Source organism: Alosa pseudoharengus, unplaced genomic scaffold, assembly GCF_046254945.1.
Source record: "Alosa pseudoharengus isolate Yale_2024_CS ecotype anadromous, Long Island Sound unplaced genomic scaffold, YU_APseudo_1.1 YU_APseudo_1.1_scf_5, whole genome shotgun sequence".
NCBI lineage: Eukaryota > Metazoa > Chordata > Actinopteri > Clupeiformes > Clupeidae > Alosa > Alosa pseudoharengus.
The window spans coordinates 4,066,705-4,085,724 of NW_027468837.1; the positions used below are offsets into that span (position 1 = coordinate 4,066,705).

Genomic DNA, 19,020 nt, shown 5'->3' on the forward strand with positions numbered 1-19,020 from the left:
TAAAAAAAGCAACTGTTATGGACTAACTCATTTTTTTTCTTGATTTCCTTTAATGTTTCCTAAAGCCAGAAAGTTGCCATTTGAAATGAACTTAGTTTGTGTCATGTCTGTGACCTGGCTTTTTTCTAAAAAATTAAACAACTTAATGAACATCCTCCAAGACTGGTGATTCCATAATTTATGCCAGGGGTTGTACATTCCGCTATAGCCAAAAAGATATTGACAGCGCAACTTTAGACAAACAGAAAACAGTGATTATGGCATTTGTTGAGAAGGGCAATTTTGCTGTTCTCCCTATGGGAGTCATATTTTGTTGCTCTAATTGGTTAGGTTTATCCAATTGCATGCAGAGGCATTTTTCCCTTTATTGGTTGAAACACTCCCCATAATTAAATCCAAATGGTGTGATTATATCTAAATTAAATCTAAATTGTTTCACAATAGTTAAAGCATGTATTTGCAGTAATTGTAAAAAAGAGGCAAACAAAGAGCCAAGAACATGTTACTTTCTGTATTGTCAGTTTATTTACAAATGAAAAACCTTTGTCATGAGTATGGTTGTAGCAAAGCAATACTGTTGTAGCCTACAGCTGGAATTGTAGTCAAGAAATACAAGAAATTCAATAGAGCACACCATTAATGCCAATTTATTTACTCCACTTGAAGCAATAGATAGTATCTGTGCTTTAGTTTACATTATTGTTGTGGTTCTTAATGAGCCCATTTAGGATATTTCACATTCCACGCTAACAACATCTATAAATATTAACAGACTGCATGACTTAAAAAAATATTTGTTCATAGAATAGTGGAAAAATATCATAAATGGGCAAGTGGTTCTGTGAAACAACAATTCATTCAATTTCTAGAGCTAGTAGAGTATGAGAATATACCTCTATATAAAATCCAAGCATGTTAAAATACATTTCTCTTTAAATATAAAATAAGAGTGGTTGCCCAACAACCAACTGTCACAGGTTCTGTTTACCACCTATTAGTTTATACTTTTTGCCATGTGAAAACATTCGCCACATTAAAAAAATTAATATGCTGTGCGGGGGCGGGGGGGGGGCATACTTAAATTGGAAACATCAAGTTATAATCTTTGGTGGTTTCCAGGTTCCACTTGCAGTAAAATAAACTATTTCTAAAAAGCTTGTGATTCATTTTCCTCCACATGATCTCCCTTTATCTGGGGTTGGTGGTCTACAACAAGGAGGGGCACTGGATATCACTTTAGCCACAAACTGTGGGTATGACTCCTGCTACCAACAGTACAGTCGAAGAACAAATATGACATGAATCCTTCATTTTTTCCCCAGATCCACAAGGTTGTTGAGGTTAGGTTGCAACCAGAGCACTAACAGAAACACTGTAAACATGGATACTATTAGTGTGACTGGCGCAATGTTCAAAGTCAATAATGCATGTATTGTAGAAAAGAAACCTTAGATCAAGTGTCAAAGGCACCGGTAACTGAAAAGTAATCACTGCTTTAATCCATACCTTAAACAAAGGAATGAAGCTGACAATGCAATAACTAAGTATGGACTTAAGCTGCAATTTACAGTGAAAATGCACAATGCATGATTGTTGTTAGTATATGCTCAAGCAGTACATGAACACCTTGAAAAAAGGAATGAATAATAAGCAGACCCTAGTGCAAAGCAATAAATGCAGTGCCAGTCAGGCTAGGCTGGCATGGAACAACCCCAATTAGAAGATGCTAACTCCTGCTCTTTTCTGAGGAATGTATGTAGAGGCATACATAGGACTGTAGGGCAGAACATCAGACACAAGCCTGATATCAATCATCATTGAGGCACATCAACAAAAACACACATCAAATAATCCTTTTTGTGCAGATAAACAGATGATTACTTCAGGCTTCTACAAATGTCAAGGTTTCCAAAGAGGCTTAACTCATTTACTCAATCTGGTTGTTTCCCTTTGCAGGTGAATTTATGACTTAAGCTTTAAATGGACAGGTTTCGTGAAGAATACAGTATAACTATTTCAACTAAGTCAATTACATAAAGAGCCCGGCACTGGAAATAAGCTGCTATTAACAATACATTGCTACATCCATTGTAAGAGTTGATAAACTCTTGAAAGATAAGTTAGGTTTGGTTAGTGTTTCCTTTTCAGAACTGCCTTTACTTAAGTGCTTTAACTGTAGTCAGCACATCTGACAACATATCAAGCCTCTCATAGACAATTCATAAATTCAGAAGTACTAGATGAAAACTATTATGAATCATAAACCTGATGTACACAGCTGGTTTATTTTATTGCTTCCCCATCTTCTCAGTTCCCTGTACTTTATCTAACTTCAAGATTCAACCTTTTAGTTGAGCACTCTTATTCCAAACAATAGTTGTAAAAACCCCATAGAATAGATGAATGTATCATAATTCAAAGGTCCCACATCAAATTCATCTGTCACATTATCAACATATAGCCAGTCTCTGCAGCTGTTGCACAAAGTAAAATAATGTAGAGGATCCCACGATTTGCATTGATCAATTAATCCATTTAGATTACTAGACAGATTTAAAGGGCTTGTGGAACACTCTGATTTGAAAAAATGTGGACATAATTCCTTCACAACATTAGTGCCAAAGAATGGACAGCGACATGGCCCAGGTCCAGCTTGTGTGCATGTCAGTAACACTTATACGCAACAAGACCCTGTATTTGTGCAGAGTAGATTAACCATGTTTAGCTCTCCTTGTCTGGGGACATGTCCTTATTATAGCTTCCATTGTTTGCAACGCCAGTATTCCATTAGTCTATGGGAACAAGTGCACTTAAAATCCTGGTTTTAAAAATAAAACAATATTTAAAAAAAAAAAAAGAACAAAAAGGAAATGTCCAGAGCTCATTCGGGAGCTTAGCCTGCTTTGATTTAGAGTCACTCCCCTGTAGCCGTCCAGTTGCAACACTGGGGTCAGGGGCGAGAGGGTCAATCTCAGAGGGTTGCTGGCTTATGCAAGATCCCCTGGAGGTCCTCAGGGAGGGAAAGGATGATGGACTCAATGTGGGTCTGGAGTTTGGCCAAGGTTCCTGCTCGAACAGGGAGCTGCTCTCTTTCTGCCTGTGTCTAAGGGACATCACACGCCCAAACAAACATCAATTTATTTCTGAAAGCAAAGCTGCAGACAATATAGTTCAATAGAATATACAGTTACTGAAACCTACTAGTTTATCTTTGAGTTTTAGAACAAGGTCCACGGTCTCCACTTCAGTGTGTTTCTGAATACGTAGTTGAAGATCCTTGGTGTGTATGCAGAAGCATAGAGGTAGATATGTCAGAAAGATTAAACAAAGAAATAAAAAAATAAATTAACTGAGATAGCAAAATGTTGCCATTGATGGCCTTTATAGCCCTTTGCTAAACAAATATTATGAATTCTTCCCAGAACACATAAGAAATCCTCATACTCACCTCTTCACATAGAGCCTCTAGATGCAAGGCTTCTAGTTTTTGCATCATTTCTTTCCTGCGGTTCCGGAACCATCCATCGAAGTTAGGCGACTTAAGAAACTGCCTACACAAGAGAAGGGCATTACTCAATAGCGTAGACAAGGTTGCTGACAATTGCCGTGCTGTTGTATCAGTAATTGTGAATGTGTGATTAAGTCATCAGTGGATTTTTGAATGGACAGTCTCATGACCACAATTCCCAGGAAAGAAATGTCTCTAAAGCCCATACTTTTCATGTAAGTAAAAAGGTAACAAAAACTGATTAAGAGGACCATTAAATGACTATATTATGGTGCTTTGTCAATCCACCACTAACATCACATTCCATTACAGCTGCTATGGTCATTTTCACAGCGCAAGCCAACAAATTAGGCAATAAGCCCATATAGAGAGAGGCCATAGGTTCCAGTGATTTTAAAATGGCTAAGGACTGTTGTTAGGCAAGACGCAAAGCAGAGTTGCAACATTGTAACATATGACTGAGATGGCTTGTAGCTCTGTTACATTGCGTTTGTAGTAAGGACAGTGGTGCTTTACAAAGCTAGGCTCAACAGAATCCTGGGCTATGCTAGCTAGGCAACAAGAGAGATGGAACTAATGACTGGGCTTTGGCCGCAGCAACCATCCAGTAACTGCCTTTAGGCTACTAAGCATCCATTAGTAAAGGCAGCTTGTCCTTTAAGTTGAGGCGATGTGTGGTGAAAAGAAGTAGTTCTACAAACAACACATAAATCTGCAAGTGTTTTCACGCCTTCTCAAGTTACGATGCTTTTGGAAAATGCTCTGTAAATTGTAGGACATTTGCCATGTGTAGTGCCATGTGTAAGAATTATCAAAAAAATGAGCTACACGCATCAAAAGAATGAGAAGAAATAAGGGCGATGATGTCATAAAAAAAATGACAAGGTATAGTGCTGCAGAGATATCAACCTAAATTAGCATGCTAAATTACTAGCCACAGCCCGACAGGTGTCATAATACCAGTTTCGGCCATGGGAGGCGGTATGCGGGCAACATAACCGCCAGCCAAACTGCAATACACGCGTCTTGGTTGTTACTCTAGGGTAGACCAACTCACTTTCTGTAGGTATACTGCCCCCATCTTTTATGGAATGTGGAGTAAGAATTGATTTTTTGGGGGACATTACACATTGCACCTTTAAGGATGTTATGAACTACTTAGACTACTTAGGCCAGCTATGAGCCACTTAAAGGTAGACTGGTACCTGTAGAGGCCAATCCAGTCACCCTTGAGCCGAGATGTCAATTGCGGACCAGCCTTCTCCAGTGTTTTCATGAACTCCTCTTGAATGAAGGGACGTAACTGAGGCGGGCTCTGTTGAAAAAAATGTAAGGAGGCATGGGAAATGGGGAATAAAAGACCACAAATCCATATGAGGATGGGAAAATAGCCGATGATATTCCAACGTTGACATGGATTTACGAGTCTGTCTCCTAAACATTCCTCACCCGTTTCCAGACATGCATGAAAACATTTGAAAACAAAACTGGATATTTTGAGAATGATGACTTTCTCTTCAGCATTGTCCTAACAATAAAAACGAGGCAGATTATGACGAGGCATTGCCACAATGTTTACAGAGATACACTGTAAGGTTGGCTGCAAAGATTATGTTGCATTGTTGACTGTTACGATTGACTGACACTCGCGCACACACACACATTATTGAAATCATACGCCGGACGCTTTAGGCTATAGTCTTTCTACATGGGTTTAGTTAATGATCAGGCTATATTAATACTACACTTTAATAGTGGTTGGTGTAAACCGGGACGTTTTAGCGTTCCGACAGGCTTTTGTTGGGACTCGGGACACGCAACTCAAAATGTAATTTTAAACGTGCATCTTTTTTTCTCTCTCGCTCCCTCGGAGGTAGCCGGCCGAGCATTTGCTCTGCAGCCAGCTTGTCCCTCCACATCGCCCAAAGTGCGTGATTGCCTAGCATTCTCCACATTTTTAGATCAATTTTCATGTACCACATCAGAATTTTTGTTCAGTGAATCTTTGGTAAATTGCTTTACAATTACCGTTGGGCCATGGCCGCCTTCTTTATCGCCAAGTTCGCCTCAGCTTGCCGCCATTCACTCCTTCGTCTTTATTAAGATTCCCGGTAGAATTCTCAATCTTTTTGGCCTCTATGTGTCCAGTTAGATAGTCAGTCGGTTCTTGGTCTTGAATTTTGTGGAAAAAAAAAATAAAAATAAATGCGACTTAATAGTCCAGTGCGACTTATATATGTTATTTTTCTCTTCCATGAGGCATTTTTTGAGTGATGCGACTTATAGTCCGGAAAATACGGTAGTTGGTTCGCTTATCGCAATGGAAAGTGAAAGTCAGCAAGTAAGACGTTGCCATGCAACAGCTGAAACTGTCAAGTCCTATTTGTGTGGCAAACTATTTGTTTTCTCAGCGGAAGCCACAAAACGGTAACAAAATAATTTTAAAAGACCTATTGTGTGAAGTTTCTTTTCTTGTTTTGGCAAGTAGCCGTATAATAAGAGGGATAATGTATTGTCATTATCGAAAAATAATCGATGTTTGCAGTAGGCCATTTGGCGCTTGCTTACAGGCACAGACTTGTGCTCATTAACCAGAGATCACTGAATGTAATCTATGTTGTGTTGACTGCACGGTTCACCCACACACTAGCCTCAAACCCACAAACTTGCAGCACCTTGGATGGAGTGATGGGCGTGTTAGTGAGGAGGCTAAAACCCATGGGTGCTAGCATCAGTCACTAGCACATTTCTTATAGTGTCGGTCGGGAGGCCTAATCACTGCATAGCTACTGTCCCTACTGGCTACCAGTACACAAGCAAACTTGTGCATGTGGATTGATGTCAGCCATAGAAAATGAGCCTCTCCTCTAGTTTAGGAGTTGCCATTTTTCCATTGTGAAAAATGGGTCTGAGCAGCTTTGTGAGTATGATTTGAGAAAGCTATTAGATAGGAACTTTAAGTGCAACTTAGCAGTCATTTTAAAGTATACAGTGGAGAGAATAAGTATTTGAACCCATGCTAAAGTTGACTAAAATGCTCATTGGGTCCAATGCAAATCAAACCAGCTAATAGGCTAACTGAAAAACACACCATGCCAATCTCTAGGTATGGTGAAGGGTATGTGATGATGTGGGGCTATTTTAATTCCAAAGGCCAAGGGAACTTTATCAGGATGCATAGTATCCTGGATCCATGAAATAAGTGCCCTTTAAAAATAAAAAATCTGCCTGCCTCTATGGGAATTTAACATAGGGGTCAAATACTTATTGCCCCTGTAATTTAAGGAAGAACATTTATTTATGTACGATACATTCTTCATTCACTAAGAAAATTGGTGTCCTTAAAGGTTGGATTTTTACTATTTGTTTTAATTAAGGCATTAAGATAAATTTCTAACAGATGTTTTTATATTTTTCTTTTTAATCAACTTTAGCATGGGTTCAAATACTTATTCTCCCCACTGTATATCTGGTCTTTTTGCCTTTATTTAGACAGGACAGTGACGACCAACACTGGGAGAGAGAGATGGGGTGGGAAATGACCACAGGTCGGACCCAAAGCTGGGTTCCTGTGGGAACTTGGACCCAAACATGGTATGAACACTGTAGCCATTTATGCCCCCACTAATATTTTGTCCTCTTCTTTTCTCTTTTTAACAGCTTCATATCAGTGTTTCCTCTAGGATTTTTTTAAGCAGTGGGGGCAGGCCTGTCCGAACCCCCCCCCACGGAACTGACAACTGACACTTCGCTGCAACACAAACAATTATATGTATTCACCTCTATTCACACACAATGAGGCATTATTTTCAGTTGTGATTAAGCTGTATATTTGGAGAATCTTCAACAGGTCTGCACAATGAATTTTGAAAGGCAACTGCGACTATTGTGCGTCTGCCCCATGTCTGATACCGTGGGGGAAGAAAATTAAACCGTGGGGGGCCGCCACTACCAAATCAACATAGAGGAAACACTGCATATTATATCATATTACCTTCCATGGAGAGATACTCTTCTTCAGGGGCATTAGACTGGCAACATATCGCTCCTGAGAAGAGAGAGGACACTAGTGTTAACAACCCATTATTTTCATTGTCAATTAATCTATTGATTCATATTTAATAGTTGAGAACAAATCGATTAACTGAATGATGTTGCAGCTGTAGTTTCATGCCATTGAAGGACATCTTACCAATGGTATGATGAAACTTTGGGTTAGTTCTAAGAAGTACCGTCTCAGAATTGCATTCTGGGCTGCGGACGGACGTTTCTGCTGAACACCCTGGGAGACAGCAAGAGAAACAAATAAACAAACAAAGATTAAGGATTGCAATACAAAAAACAAGGAAGCGATTGTTTAATCCTGTTAAGTTGTCTGACAATGACCTTCTGTAGCTGTTTGATGATGTCCTCATCTTTGTTCAAGAATGGTTTGTATGCACTGTACACACCTACAAGACAGTTCAGACAATGACTGACAACTGGTAATAATTGTTCTAATCTGTAGTGTCAAAGACCATGCACATTTAGTAATCTAGTGGAGGACGGGTGGCAGGATACTGCACCTGGTTTAGAGTCCAGAGTTTTCAGGTTTTTTAGTTTCTTCACCTTCATCTGCTTTGCCATCTCACCTTCAAGATATGTAAATACTTCATCTTAAAAGCAGACCAAGGTTAAAATGGCAATGTAAAAAACAAATGTAGAACAGACCTTTCCGAGCAGTTGGCTTAATAGTTCATGTCCACAATAATAACGGAGCAGCAGTGTTTTTACAGCGATACTCTCTCTCATCCCAAAACATTATCCCACATGACCCTACTGGAGAGACCTTTGTTAAATTGGTGTGGCTCCTTTACGTGCGTATACTAGCGAGCGATAGCAAGTGTATGCTTCTCAGCGAGAGGAAAAGAGAGAAGATGAGGCTACTGCTGCCGCAGCGCCTGTCTACTAATTGTTGCCAAAGCAAAGTTAGTGAAGACTTATGCATTGAATAAAGCGGTAACCTCTCGCACAATATGTCTTGCATCTGTCTGTTGAATTGGGCGCCAACTTCAGTCTTGGAGGATACAATGATCTGACTAACGTTACGATCTGGAGTAGAGGCAGGAAAGGGTAATATTTCTCAGTAAAAATGTGAGCTAACAAAACACTATGCAAATTAGTTTCATCTACTGAAATGAAAACTCTAGTTTGTTTTGTAGACTACATATCCCCAACTAGCATGAAGTGCAGAGCTACCCAAACGTGACGTAGTCGCCCGAACTCTATACATGATTTGACAGGTCGGAAAAGTCCATTCATGTTGTTGTGGAATTTTATGATTATATTGCACTTCATTACAGTTGAAGTTGGAAGTTTACACACACACACACCTTTGCCAAACGCATTCAAACATTTCTGACATTTACTTCTAGTAAACATTCCTTGTCTAGGGTCAGTTGGATCACTTTTAAAAAAAATGAAAAACATTTTGTGGAAAAAGCTTTTGTTATGCCGAAAACCAGTCTGTTAAAACGGTATCTTTGGAATGAAATGAGTTTGAATTACTTCAACCTAAAGCATATCTTAGGCTCCAACTTCAACTGTAGCAACAGTGGCCAAATGATAATGAACAAGTACCTGTCTGTTTCATGTCTCCAATACGGATGATGTGAGGCCAATGCTGGAGGGTTTTGGCAAAGAAAGGGTTGGTCACACCAAGGATGACAGATGGCCTAGAGTATGGGAGTAAACACATAAGCAAACACATCTTTATTTACCTCTGGACGTGGTGTCAAATCCCCATCATGTGTCCCTATAAATAAACTTGGATCAAATATTAATAATATTTTATGGTGTGCCACTGTAAGAGTGCAAAGACAAAAAGATTCAGAACACCTTTATAAGTGAAAGGAAAAGCTTCATCCTTTCACCATCCAATACACACTTGAACACAAAATAATATTGAGGCGTCATGACCATGCGAAATCAGATGAGTGCTTATTATTCATTCAATAATTATGTTCACCATTTGTACTACATCCTACAAAATTAAGCAAACAGTTGTATCCACAGTATATAAAGTTAACAACATACACAGTATATGTACGAATTTCTAGTAGGCCATTTCAATTGAGTTTGTGAGGTACACCCAATTCTGTTATGAAAGATAGCCAAGGTGAGAAACCCTGATATCAAATGAGAAATGGAAAACATTAGAGATCCTGACCCATAAAGACTTGCATCTCAGCTGTGAAACAGCAAAGTAGCAGATGTAGTGTTAATTTCGTCAGACAAGACGAGAGGAAATATGTTCGTCAACAACCTTTTTTTTCATGACTAAGACGAGACGATGACGAGATGCCATTAATGTCCTGAGACACTGACTAAGACTATCTTTAGATGCATTATTGTTGACGAAAAAAGACGAGATTAAAATGTTTTGCATGAAATAAAAACTAAGATAAAATCTCTCTTCATTTTTGTCTACAAAATGAGAAGACAGAATATCTAGCTGTTACGTTTTTTTTAAATATTCCGAATGAGTTCATGCTCAACAGCTTTCCTGTAGGCTAGTCTACGTGCTGTTGCTGCAACCCTGTGGACCGGACCACACTTTGAGAAACACTGGTCTACGAATATCATGACAGTGGTCCAGTCAAATCTTTTACTGTCTATGGTCAAATCCCAGCCGAGCTATAACAAGCTTGACTTACCTGTACATGTAAACATACTGACTGACAAAAAATCAGAATGAGTAATTATAACAGACAAGTAGCCCTGTGGACAGGGGCGTAGATTTGCGTGGGGACCGAAGGACGTGTCCACACCAATGTCAAATTACGATTGAAATGTCCCCACCAATATTCAGGTTGAAATGTGGAAAAAAGCGCTCACATGCGCTACACAAAGAGTTAAATCATTTCTCACTTCAGTGCTGCGGATCATCTCGTACAGATCTTGTAATGTGCAGTAGCCTATAAGGGTAAATCGCGCTGATTTGAAGTTACCTATAATAACTACCAGTGAGCCACAGTCTCCTGCGCAGCATGGCGCACTACAAGGCATAAGAAGTGCGTCCACATTCACCCATTCTTCTCTGTTGAACTCCTCGAGAAGTAGGCTACTCATCATGTGTCACATGAAAGAGCCTTTTCTCAGCTTTTAAACGGTGCTAGCTAGCCACTATTTGCTGTGATAAACAGTTTGCGAGAAAAATAACTTCAAGAGATTTAATAATTATTCTCTGCGCCATCCCCACATCCATTCGTCTCGGTGGAATATCGTAGGCCTACACACTCTTCACGCAACACATGACAAACCATAGGCCTATATCAGAATAAACAGCAGACCTTACCAAACACAAAGGTGTAATGCATTCCCGTGTATAGTTAGCTGTTCCAGAGTAATCCGGTTTTGAAATTAAATTGTAGCAAAATTCAACATGGTCTTTCGGCTTTAAGCATTTCTTAAAACTGAGCTGTGCTGGTTGCTTTCGGAGTACCCCAGCTTGCATAACCGGATTTCTCAAAAGCGGGATAAGGGCTTATCCAGGGTTCTGAAGTCAGGATATGATGATTACAAGCGCAAAAACAAAACCGGGATACTTATCATATACTGATCATAACCAGGATACTGAAGTGCAGTCAATAAACGCAGTCAATGACTTTCTTATTTTCCTTACAAAGTCCTGTCAATTTCAGCATTACCATTAGTCAAATTAAAGTTGTAAATAGGAGTTGCATTGGGTCTTTCAAAAGAGGCTTTTGGTAGAACTGAGGTAAGAAGTGTACTCACGGAGCCTGTGTCCTGGTGGTGTATTCCTTGAACTCACTATCATGGATGGTAAAGTATGGCCTGAAGTCACTGCAGTAGCGCAGCGGCGAAATGCAACTGTTATAAAAGCAGACATTGATGGTGAGTGTAAAACATTCGCTGTTGCTTATTTATTTTCCAAAAGCATTCTTTTCTACAATGCAGATGAGAAAAGATGTCATATGGCATGAGTGAGAGTGGGGTTGGTAAAGATATACCCACAACTGTGGTTCGGCAGTAGGCACAAGGCCAAATCCAATGCCATGATAAAGTGTACAATTTTTAAGTCGTCAAACTGTGTTTTTTATTGTCTATTTTGATTTTTGTTTGTTCTGCTTCTCCCCCAGAAATAGCCAAGCAAAGGAAAATGTCACTCTGCAGCAAAGTTGTAAAGTTGCAAAGTAGCGGTAAAGAGTCCCAGTGTTTGATGTCCTGAGATATCGCCACTCATGGAATACCTCTCATCTAGTCAGAAATTAATAAAAAGTTCGACCGAACGTAGCTGATGTAAAATAAATCCCTTTTCCTGTATGACCTATAAGTCATAGGCATGGCATCAGTTTGGCATTATGAATTAGATCATATTGATCTTAGATTTAACCAGGTCTGAGCACACAGCAAAAAATGCAATTGACAATCCAGCATCAAACAACCATCATTCTATGAAATGTTGATAAGCATATATATATATTGTTAATTATATATATATATATATATATATATAAGTTCATTTTGAATTGATGCCAGCAACACATGACACAAAAGGTTGGGACGGGCAACAAAAGGCTGGACACGTTGTGTAATGCTAAAAAAAAAAAAAAAAAAAAAAAAAAACACCTGAAGGAACATTTCCCAACTATGTGGATTAATTAGCAATTATTTTGGCCAAATATACTGCTCAAAAAAATTAAAGGAACACAATCATACACTGGATCGGTACTCTGACACTGTTTGGTTCTGAGCACAAGTAAAACTTTTGAGGCGAGTGTTTTATTTTGCAAGAACAGTCAGACATTCTGTGAATGTAGTTTGAGAATGGAGAAAAGGGTGGAAGGTTTCAAAAAATGTGTGGAAAACAGTGTTCCCTTAATTTTTTTGAGCAGTATACTTCAACACTTCAAGAATATGTATACAAGCTGGTCTGATGAATGATGACACCGGTACATACAGAAGTGTGTGTGCTGGAGGTCAGCATGTTTGCTGTGAGTGTCCATGGTTTCTTAGCTTTGAGTGAACACTTCTAATACTTCATCCTCTCACCTGACTAGCGCCAGCACCGTGTCGGAGGAGTCCGATGGAGATGGCGCCATGACAACTAGCGGCTCACCTAGCAAAACCAACTCCCACAACATCTGAATGTGAAAGAAGACTGGATAGAAACACCTAGGGAAGGATCAAAAATGGCACATAACTGATATAATATACAGCCGTCTGTAGAAATTGATCTACGAATTCCTGTAGCATAGCAGCGCTTTTCCATTTCGATTTCAGAGGGGGCAGTGTTCCTACCCGGACACAGAAGGTTGCTAGGTCGCCTATACTGTAGAGCAGTGTTTCCCAAAGTCTGGGTCGCGACCCACGGGTGGGTCGTAGGAAATTTTATTTGGGTCGCCAGCACAATTTATGTTGTGTTATAGGCTATTATATGTCATTTGATACCAGGAAAGCTAACAGTTTTCTATTAGGATGTAGTTTGCTAACTACCACAGTCACGGTTTTGTCATAAAAGCTCATGAAACTGGCGCATGAAACTGGGGGACGCATGAAACTGGCGGAAGAACGCATCTCAGAGGGGGTGCCAGAGCATGGATATCTACCTCTCAAAATGAAACCGTTCTGTGGGGCGCCTGCCATATACCTCGCAGTTGCAAACCACAAGGGACATGAATCCGCCTATTTGCACTACCATTAACAGATACCAGCTCCTCAACTTTACCGATTAAAATCTAGTGACCGTGCTGTCAACTAAAGCATAAAGCAGACATCCATAGACCGGACATAAGGCCATTGAATTTGCATGTAGATAGTTTCGATTGTAGATGCAATCTTTAAAGTTAATAGTACCTCCTCACATTCTTATTTCTGATTTGAAATGCACAACAGTGCATTATATTAGGCTAAAATTTAAATGGACATTTTAGTCAAGTCAAGTCAGATTTATTTTTAAAGCGCATTCAACATGCACATAGTGCAATCCAAAGCGCTCCACAAACAAGACACATAACAACAAGACAAAAGATGCCGGATGGAGCGGCGTAGTCGCCAGCGTACCCATGACATCAAGACAAGACAAATACATTTAAAAAATAACAAATACAAAAAATGCCGGAAGGAGCGGCGTAGTCGCCAGCGTACCCGTGACACCAAGACATACAAGACAGACAACAAAACAAATAAAAAAAAGAAAATATATTTTAAAAGGGGAAAAAGTGATGTTAAAATTAGTCCAATTTCCAAACCAGCCGAAAATGTCCAAGGGCAATGATGATCTGTGAAAACTGCGCACAGAGCTGTCTTCACAACCGATGCAATGCCAACAAAGTTCTTTAGCAACTGACCAACCCGGTGAATTCATTGTCGGTCTGGAGATAACGTTAACGTTAGAAGCTAGGCCTGCTAGACTGCAGTCTGGAGATGATGGAAGTACAGTCCAAAGTACTGAGCGATCGTGTAGATCCGCAATTCGGTGGACTTAACAGCGACCGTTTGTTGGTCCGTGAGAATGCAGCTCTTCACCGTTAAAGGAACCGTATGTAAGAAATGTAATTCAATTAATCATAAAATGGCCTTGATTTGTCACTAGACATTAGGAAATCATGCTAATTTCAAATACTTATATCACTCACAACAGTAGTCCGGCCAGGATATCGTCATTTAAAAAAGTGAAGTTGCAGCCCTCAACTGATGTTGATGTTTACATATTTGTGTTTTAGCCTGATCCGCCACCCTCCACCTATCTAGTAATCACAAAGTCAGTAGTGTTTCGGCATCTGGGTTGCCAGCTCTGCTCTAGTTACCATATCTGCGGTGTGCACCACTCTACAGTATTTTGAAAGTGATTGTAGTACCAGTTTTGGCCAAAATCCTACATACGGTTCCTTTAACGTTAGTCTGCAGTTGGCAAGGCAGCTCGCAGGTCAGCAACAGCTCGGCGGCCACGGTAGATCTTTCGCAGAGTAGAGCCTAGGTCCGGCTGTCCCGAGAGATCCCCTCGACCAGACAGTGAAGTGCACTGTTCACGGATGGATGGAAGGATGTCAGAGGCCCAGTTAGTCTGCAGTTGGCATGGCAGCTCTCAGGTCAGCAACAGCTCGGCGGCCACGGCCGATCTTTCGCAGAGTAGCCTAGGTCCAGCTGTCCCGAGAGATCCCCTCGACCAGACAGTGAAGTGCTGCACCGCTCACGGATTTTAAACACTATTCCTCTCGTTTTCTACCTCGCTATCTCCAAAGTAAAGGCGCATTCTTCCGGCTATTGCGCAAAAGCCTCTTGTTCTGATATAACGACTAGGCTATACAAATAAATTATATTACAACAATACAATATAACGACTTGAGTTATTTGCTGTTTACATCGGAATTGACGTCCACAGTGTAATGGACCCATTTGTCTGCAAAGCAACGTGGCCTACATCAATTTTTTTTAGAAATACAGGAACAGTTTAGGCCTGCTATGCTGACGAATGCGCAACATGCGAGAATTTTCCCAAACTCTCGGATGCGCATTAAAACGTATCTTTTCCAACTTTTCATGCTGATGGTGCTCAAAATGCAACACAACCGTGTTCCAAGCAGGATCTATCTATAGAGATCCTATAGCAATGTATGGTTGGGGAATGCATAGAAAAGTTGGAGAACCTGTGGCCTAAAACAATATCGGTGGTTGCAGGGTAGATTTGAAGTGAAATGGGTCGCGATGGTCTGTCATTTTTAAAAAAGAAAAAAAGTTTGGGAAACACTGCTGTAGAAGGCTGCTCAGACTATGGCAGAAGTGCCGTTAGTCATGTTATGAGGTTACGTGCCATCAAAATGATTTTGGAAATGTTATGTTGTAGTAAAAACAAAAAACTCTTAAGGGTGCCTTTAAAAGGCAAGTTTCAATCTCCAGGATCTTCTTGCGAGTGCATCTTTGGGCAAGTGGGGCTGACAAGGAAACACGTTGGACTTTTAAGGGAAAATAAAATACATGTTTTCAGACCTTTTCGTACCAACGATTTGGACTTGCCTTATTAGCATTATTATTGAACCTTTTTTTGGTACACCATACCCCGACAGTAGCCTATAGTGCGTCAACCTCCTCACCTAAAGCACTCGGGCTATTTACTGTATGAACAAGATCCACCCGGGCCATGTTCGTGCGTGAGGGTCATGTTTAAACACTCGAGTCTGCACGAGATCTGGACCCAATTACCAGGCCATTGTCCGGACGTCATGTCTGAAAGCAGTTTAGGATTTGTTTATTATGGGGCGTGTTTCAACCTACCCTGAAAGCCATCCTGAATTCACCCCGCCCCCTAAATTTTAAGGATGTCAAATGCTTTAAATCACTGTTTTCTGTTCGTCTTATAAAGTTATAAGTTAAAGTTATATCAATATCTTGTATATCAGACACAACAGTGTAATCTAATCATCTCACTTCTTCAGTTGCAGCGATGTTGTGAACAAAATGACCTCAAGCGCGCTCAGAAGACATGGATGGCTGCTTGGAGATTTTGTGGGTGGGGTAAATTCAGGCAGGCTTCCAGGCTAGCATTACACATCACTCAAATAAGGGTCTATGGGACTTAAAAGCAAGACTAAGGTAGTATTCAACTAGCTCATGCCACAGACAATGTTGCGGAACTAAGTGGTCCCCTCTTAACTAATTTAGAATAGGTAATCAATACCTTTCTTCACCCTTAGGATTTACCCACAGACTCCATGGAACTTAAATGCTGTGCAACATTCCCATTGCTAAGAAGAATGCAACCAGGGGGCAGCATACTCCATAACATTGGCTAAATATGCACTCTCATCAAATAACACTGGTGGGTACCATAGGGCTTCACAGACGTAAAATAATCTGGAGGGTTTGTAACCTACATTGCTCTTTTCATATACTTTGTATACTATGTTTCACCTTAATACGCAGTGCATGTGCAGAGTATGTTTTAGACCTATTGTCCACAATAGACAAATAACTACAAATGTACTCACCGAAACAAGTCCACCTCATGTATAGTAGGAAGGACAATGGACACAAGGCTGTCACTCTGTAAACAAGTGCACCAAGAGGGGTAATGTTAAAGTCACTAAATTATTTGAAAACATTATCAATATATTGATATCAGTCTGACCAACAGTTTAGATTCAGTCAATTACCGGTGTTGACTGCACTAGCTGTGAGGTTCCTGGTTTATCATAACATGTAGGTATACGCAGCTGAGAAAGAACCGATAAATAGTTAGGTAAAATGTATGAGAAAATGGCATACAACCACACATGTTTTTTTTTAACAGAGAGAAGCTTTACCTTCATGACTATCCCCATAATGGGGAGACTCAGTATTTTTCCAGGGGATGGTGTGGGCCAGCGATCTATGTCATTACAAGCTGAAGAACATCAGATCATTAAAAAATTATACCGTTAAGTTACACATTAGAGATTCTGCAAAAATCCTACTGTTTCAAGCCTTTTACAGATGAAAGACAATGTGAAGAAATCACTGCAACGTTTAAGAAGAACGATCATCCGTGTTTAGAACACCATCCTTCTACCATGTTTATTTATTTTTTGGCCAATTTGGCTTACACCTACCAGCTTCAAGACAAGGTTCTTGCTTCTCAAAGTATTCTGGAGCCAGCAACTTCAGCAGTTGATGAAAGAAGGTGACATATGGAAGCTTGCTGATCAGGACAAGAGACTAAACAGACAGACAAAATGAACAGACAGACAAAATTAATTCAAACAATTTATTCATGAATAAAACACCAAACCCTCAAACACACAAAAAATGACACTTGACTTCAGACATGGTCCAAGGTGAGTCCGTATCTGACACCCCTCTGTTTAATCTCACACAGCCAGGAATAATATTGATACATAGCACACATCTCTGCATAGGCCATTATAATAAATGCCTTGAGCTGACTCCCTCCTCCAATGCATACCTGTCAACACTCCCATTTTTCCCGGGTTCTCCCATATTTCTCTTTATTTTTCTATTAGTCTGACATCTCCCAGGTTGCCAGCAAAACCTTCAGGTATCAAAACCAAACGTGGTACACAGACTCCAGACTCGATCGTGAGGACGCACAAAAAATGTGGTGCCCAATGACCTTCAGGGGATGCTGCAACTACCAAAAATTTGTTTCGCCGCTTGGGACATGTGTCAATGCACCTGACTTTTGATCCCTATTGCCTGATGTTGAAAAATGAGATACTGTTGGACTCTATGGGATCTATTGAGAGTAGGGATGTGACGAGATCTTGTAGGCCATGATATCTCGTGACATCTCGCGATACAAACATATCACAATATTTCTCGTCAAAGAAAAAATTTACGAGATCTCGTGCCACGAGATGGCAATATACAGCTCTGGTCTGCAATATTTCTCGTCAAGGTAAAGATCTGTCTCGTGTGTGACAAGAAATATCGCGGACCAGAGCCATATATCGCCATCTTGTGGCATGAGATCTCGTCACACCCCTATTCTCCACAAGACAGATTTGACGAGAAATATTGTGATATTTTTGTATCGCCAGATCTCGTGGCACGAGATCTCGTCACACCCCTAATTGAGAGGATACTACAATTTAATTGTTTCACATCATCTCAAATACCCACATATACATTTCACTCTTCCTGCCAAATTGTCTCTTGTACCATGTCAATTCATCAATTCATCACTCCAGTATAGTATCCCTTCCAATGCTGGCCACACTCCTCAATTCAGTGTCCTGCCACGGGATAGTCTGGGCTTACAGACAATGAGAAAACATTGGATATTTATAGCCAACATAACAACAATTGTCATAGTCATGGTGTTTAACTCTCACATACAATTATTGTTTAATTGTCATGATAGAAGAGTAAAATATTCAAAATATTACAAGTACACAAGTATGCAAATTCATATATATAAAAATGATTAGTATTAGTGTGTTGTTTTGTGGTGTTTAAAGACATGCAAGGCATTCTGGGTATAGTCATGTAACAGAGAGAAGCAGTTGTCGCCAGAATACTTTCATTTTCATTTCGGTAATCACTCACTGAAGAGGGAAACTATCGATAAAAAGTTTGTTTACCCCAGAATATGGAGTCTCTGCCCATGGAGCTGCTGACAATAGAACGAGCAGGAAATGTAACATGTTGGCAGGAGACTTTCTACGCCATCTCTGCACTTGAGTCAATCATATTGCTGATAGCTCATTTTGTAAAGAGTCAGTGGATACAGAGGCCCGGGTTCAATCCCGAGCATGAAACTTATGCCATTTATTTCTTGCTTTTTCACCACTGCACTGAACCTGTACTGAACAGTGATGTTCAAACTGTGGTATACAAACAGTAATGTGAACTGAACCATGATTTCTCTGTACTGTTAAACCCCTATAACACATTCAAGTTTACATAATCTCTATAATAACAACATCTATGGAAAACAGCAACAACATGGTATTTGTGTGTAAGGGTAGGACAGTGAACCAGCCCAAGTGTTTAGAATTAGGGTTCAAGGTAGA

General features: G+C 40.1%; 1 protein-coding gene across 2 annotated transcripts in view; it reads right to left on the bottom strand.

The window, feature by feature from the left end:
- Positions 1–619: 619 nt before the first annotated feature.
- The window catches only part of dennd6a (DENN/MADD domain containing 6A), a 29,913-nt gene continuing 11,512 nt past the window's right edge, over positions 620–19,020 (bottom strand). Inside the window, exons 6-20 of one of the 2 annotated variants that reach the window (XM_076269013.1) lie at positions 17,098–17,203; positions 16,813–16,892; positions 16,663–16,722; positions 16,498–16,553; positions 12,563–12,685; positions 11,285–11,380; positions 9,128–9,222; positions 8,074–8,139; positions 7,895–7,959; positions 7,701–7,790; positions 7,503–7,556; positions 4,714–4,823; positions 3,449–3,551; positions 3,202–3,276; positions 620–3,103 (exon numbers count right to left, since the gene is read on the bottom strand). In XM_076269013.1, the coding sequence (XP_076125128.1) occupies positions 2,972–3,103; positions 3,202–3,276; positions 3,449–3,551; positions 4,714–4,823; positions 7,503–7,556; positions 7,701–7,790; positions 7,895–7,959; positions 8,074–8,139; positions 9,128–9,222; positions 11,285–11,380; positions 12,563–12,685; positions 16,498–16,553; positions 16,663–16,722; positions 16,813–16,892; positions 17,098–17,203 (1,311 nt within the window). In that variant the 3' untranslated portion in view covers positions 620–2,971. Of the gene's footprint in view, positions 3,104–3,201; positions 3,277–3,448; positions 3,552–4,713; positions 4,824–4,879; positions 5,681–7,502; positions 7,557–7,700; positions 7,791–7,894; positions 7,960–8,073; positions 8,140–9,127; positions 9,223–11,284; positions 11,381–12,562; positions 12,686–16,497; positions 16,554–16,662; positions 16,723–16,812; positions 16,893–17,097; positions 17,204–19,020 lie in introns of those variants that run through there. The other variant, XM_076269014.1, reaches the window with a different exon arrangement.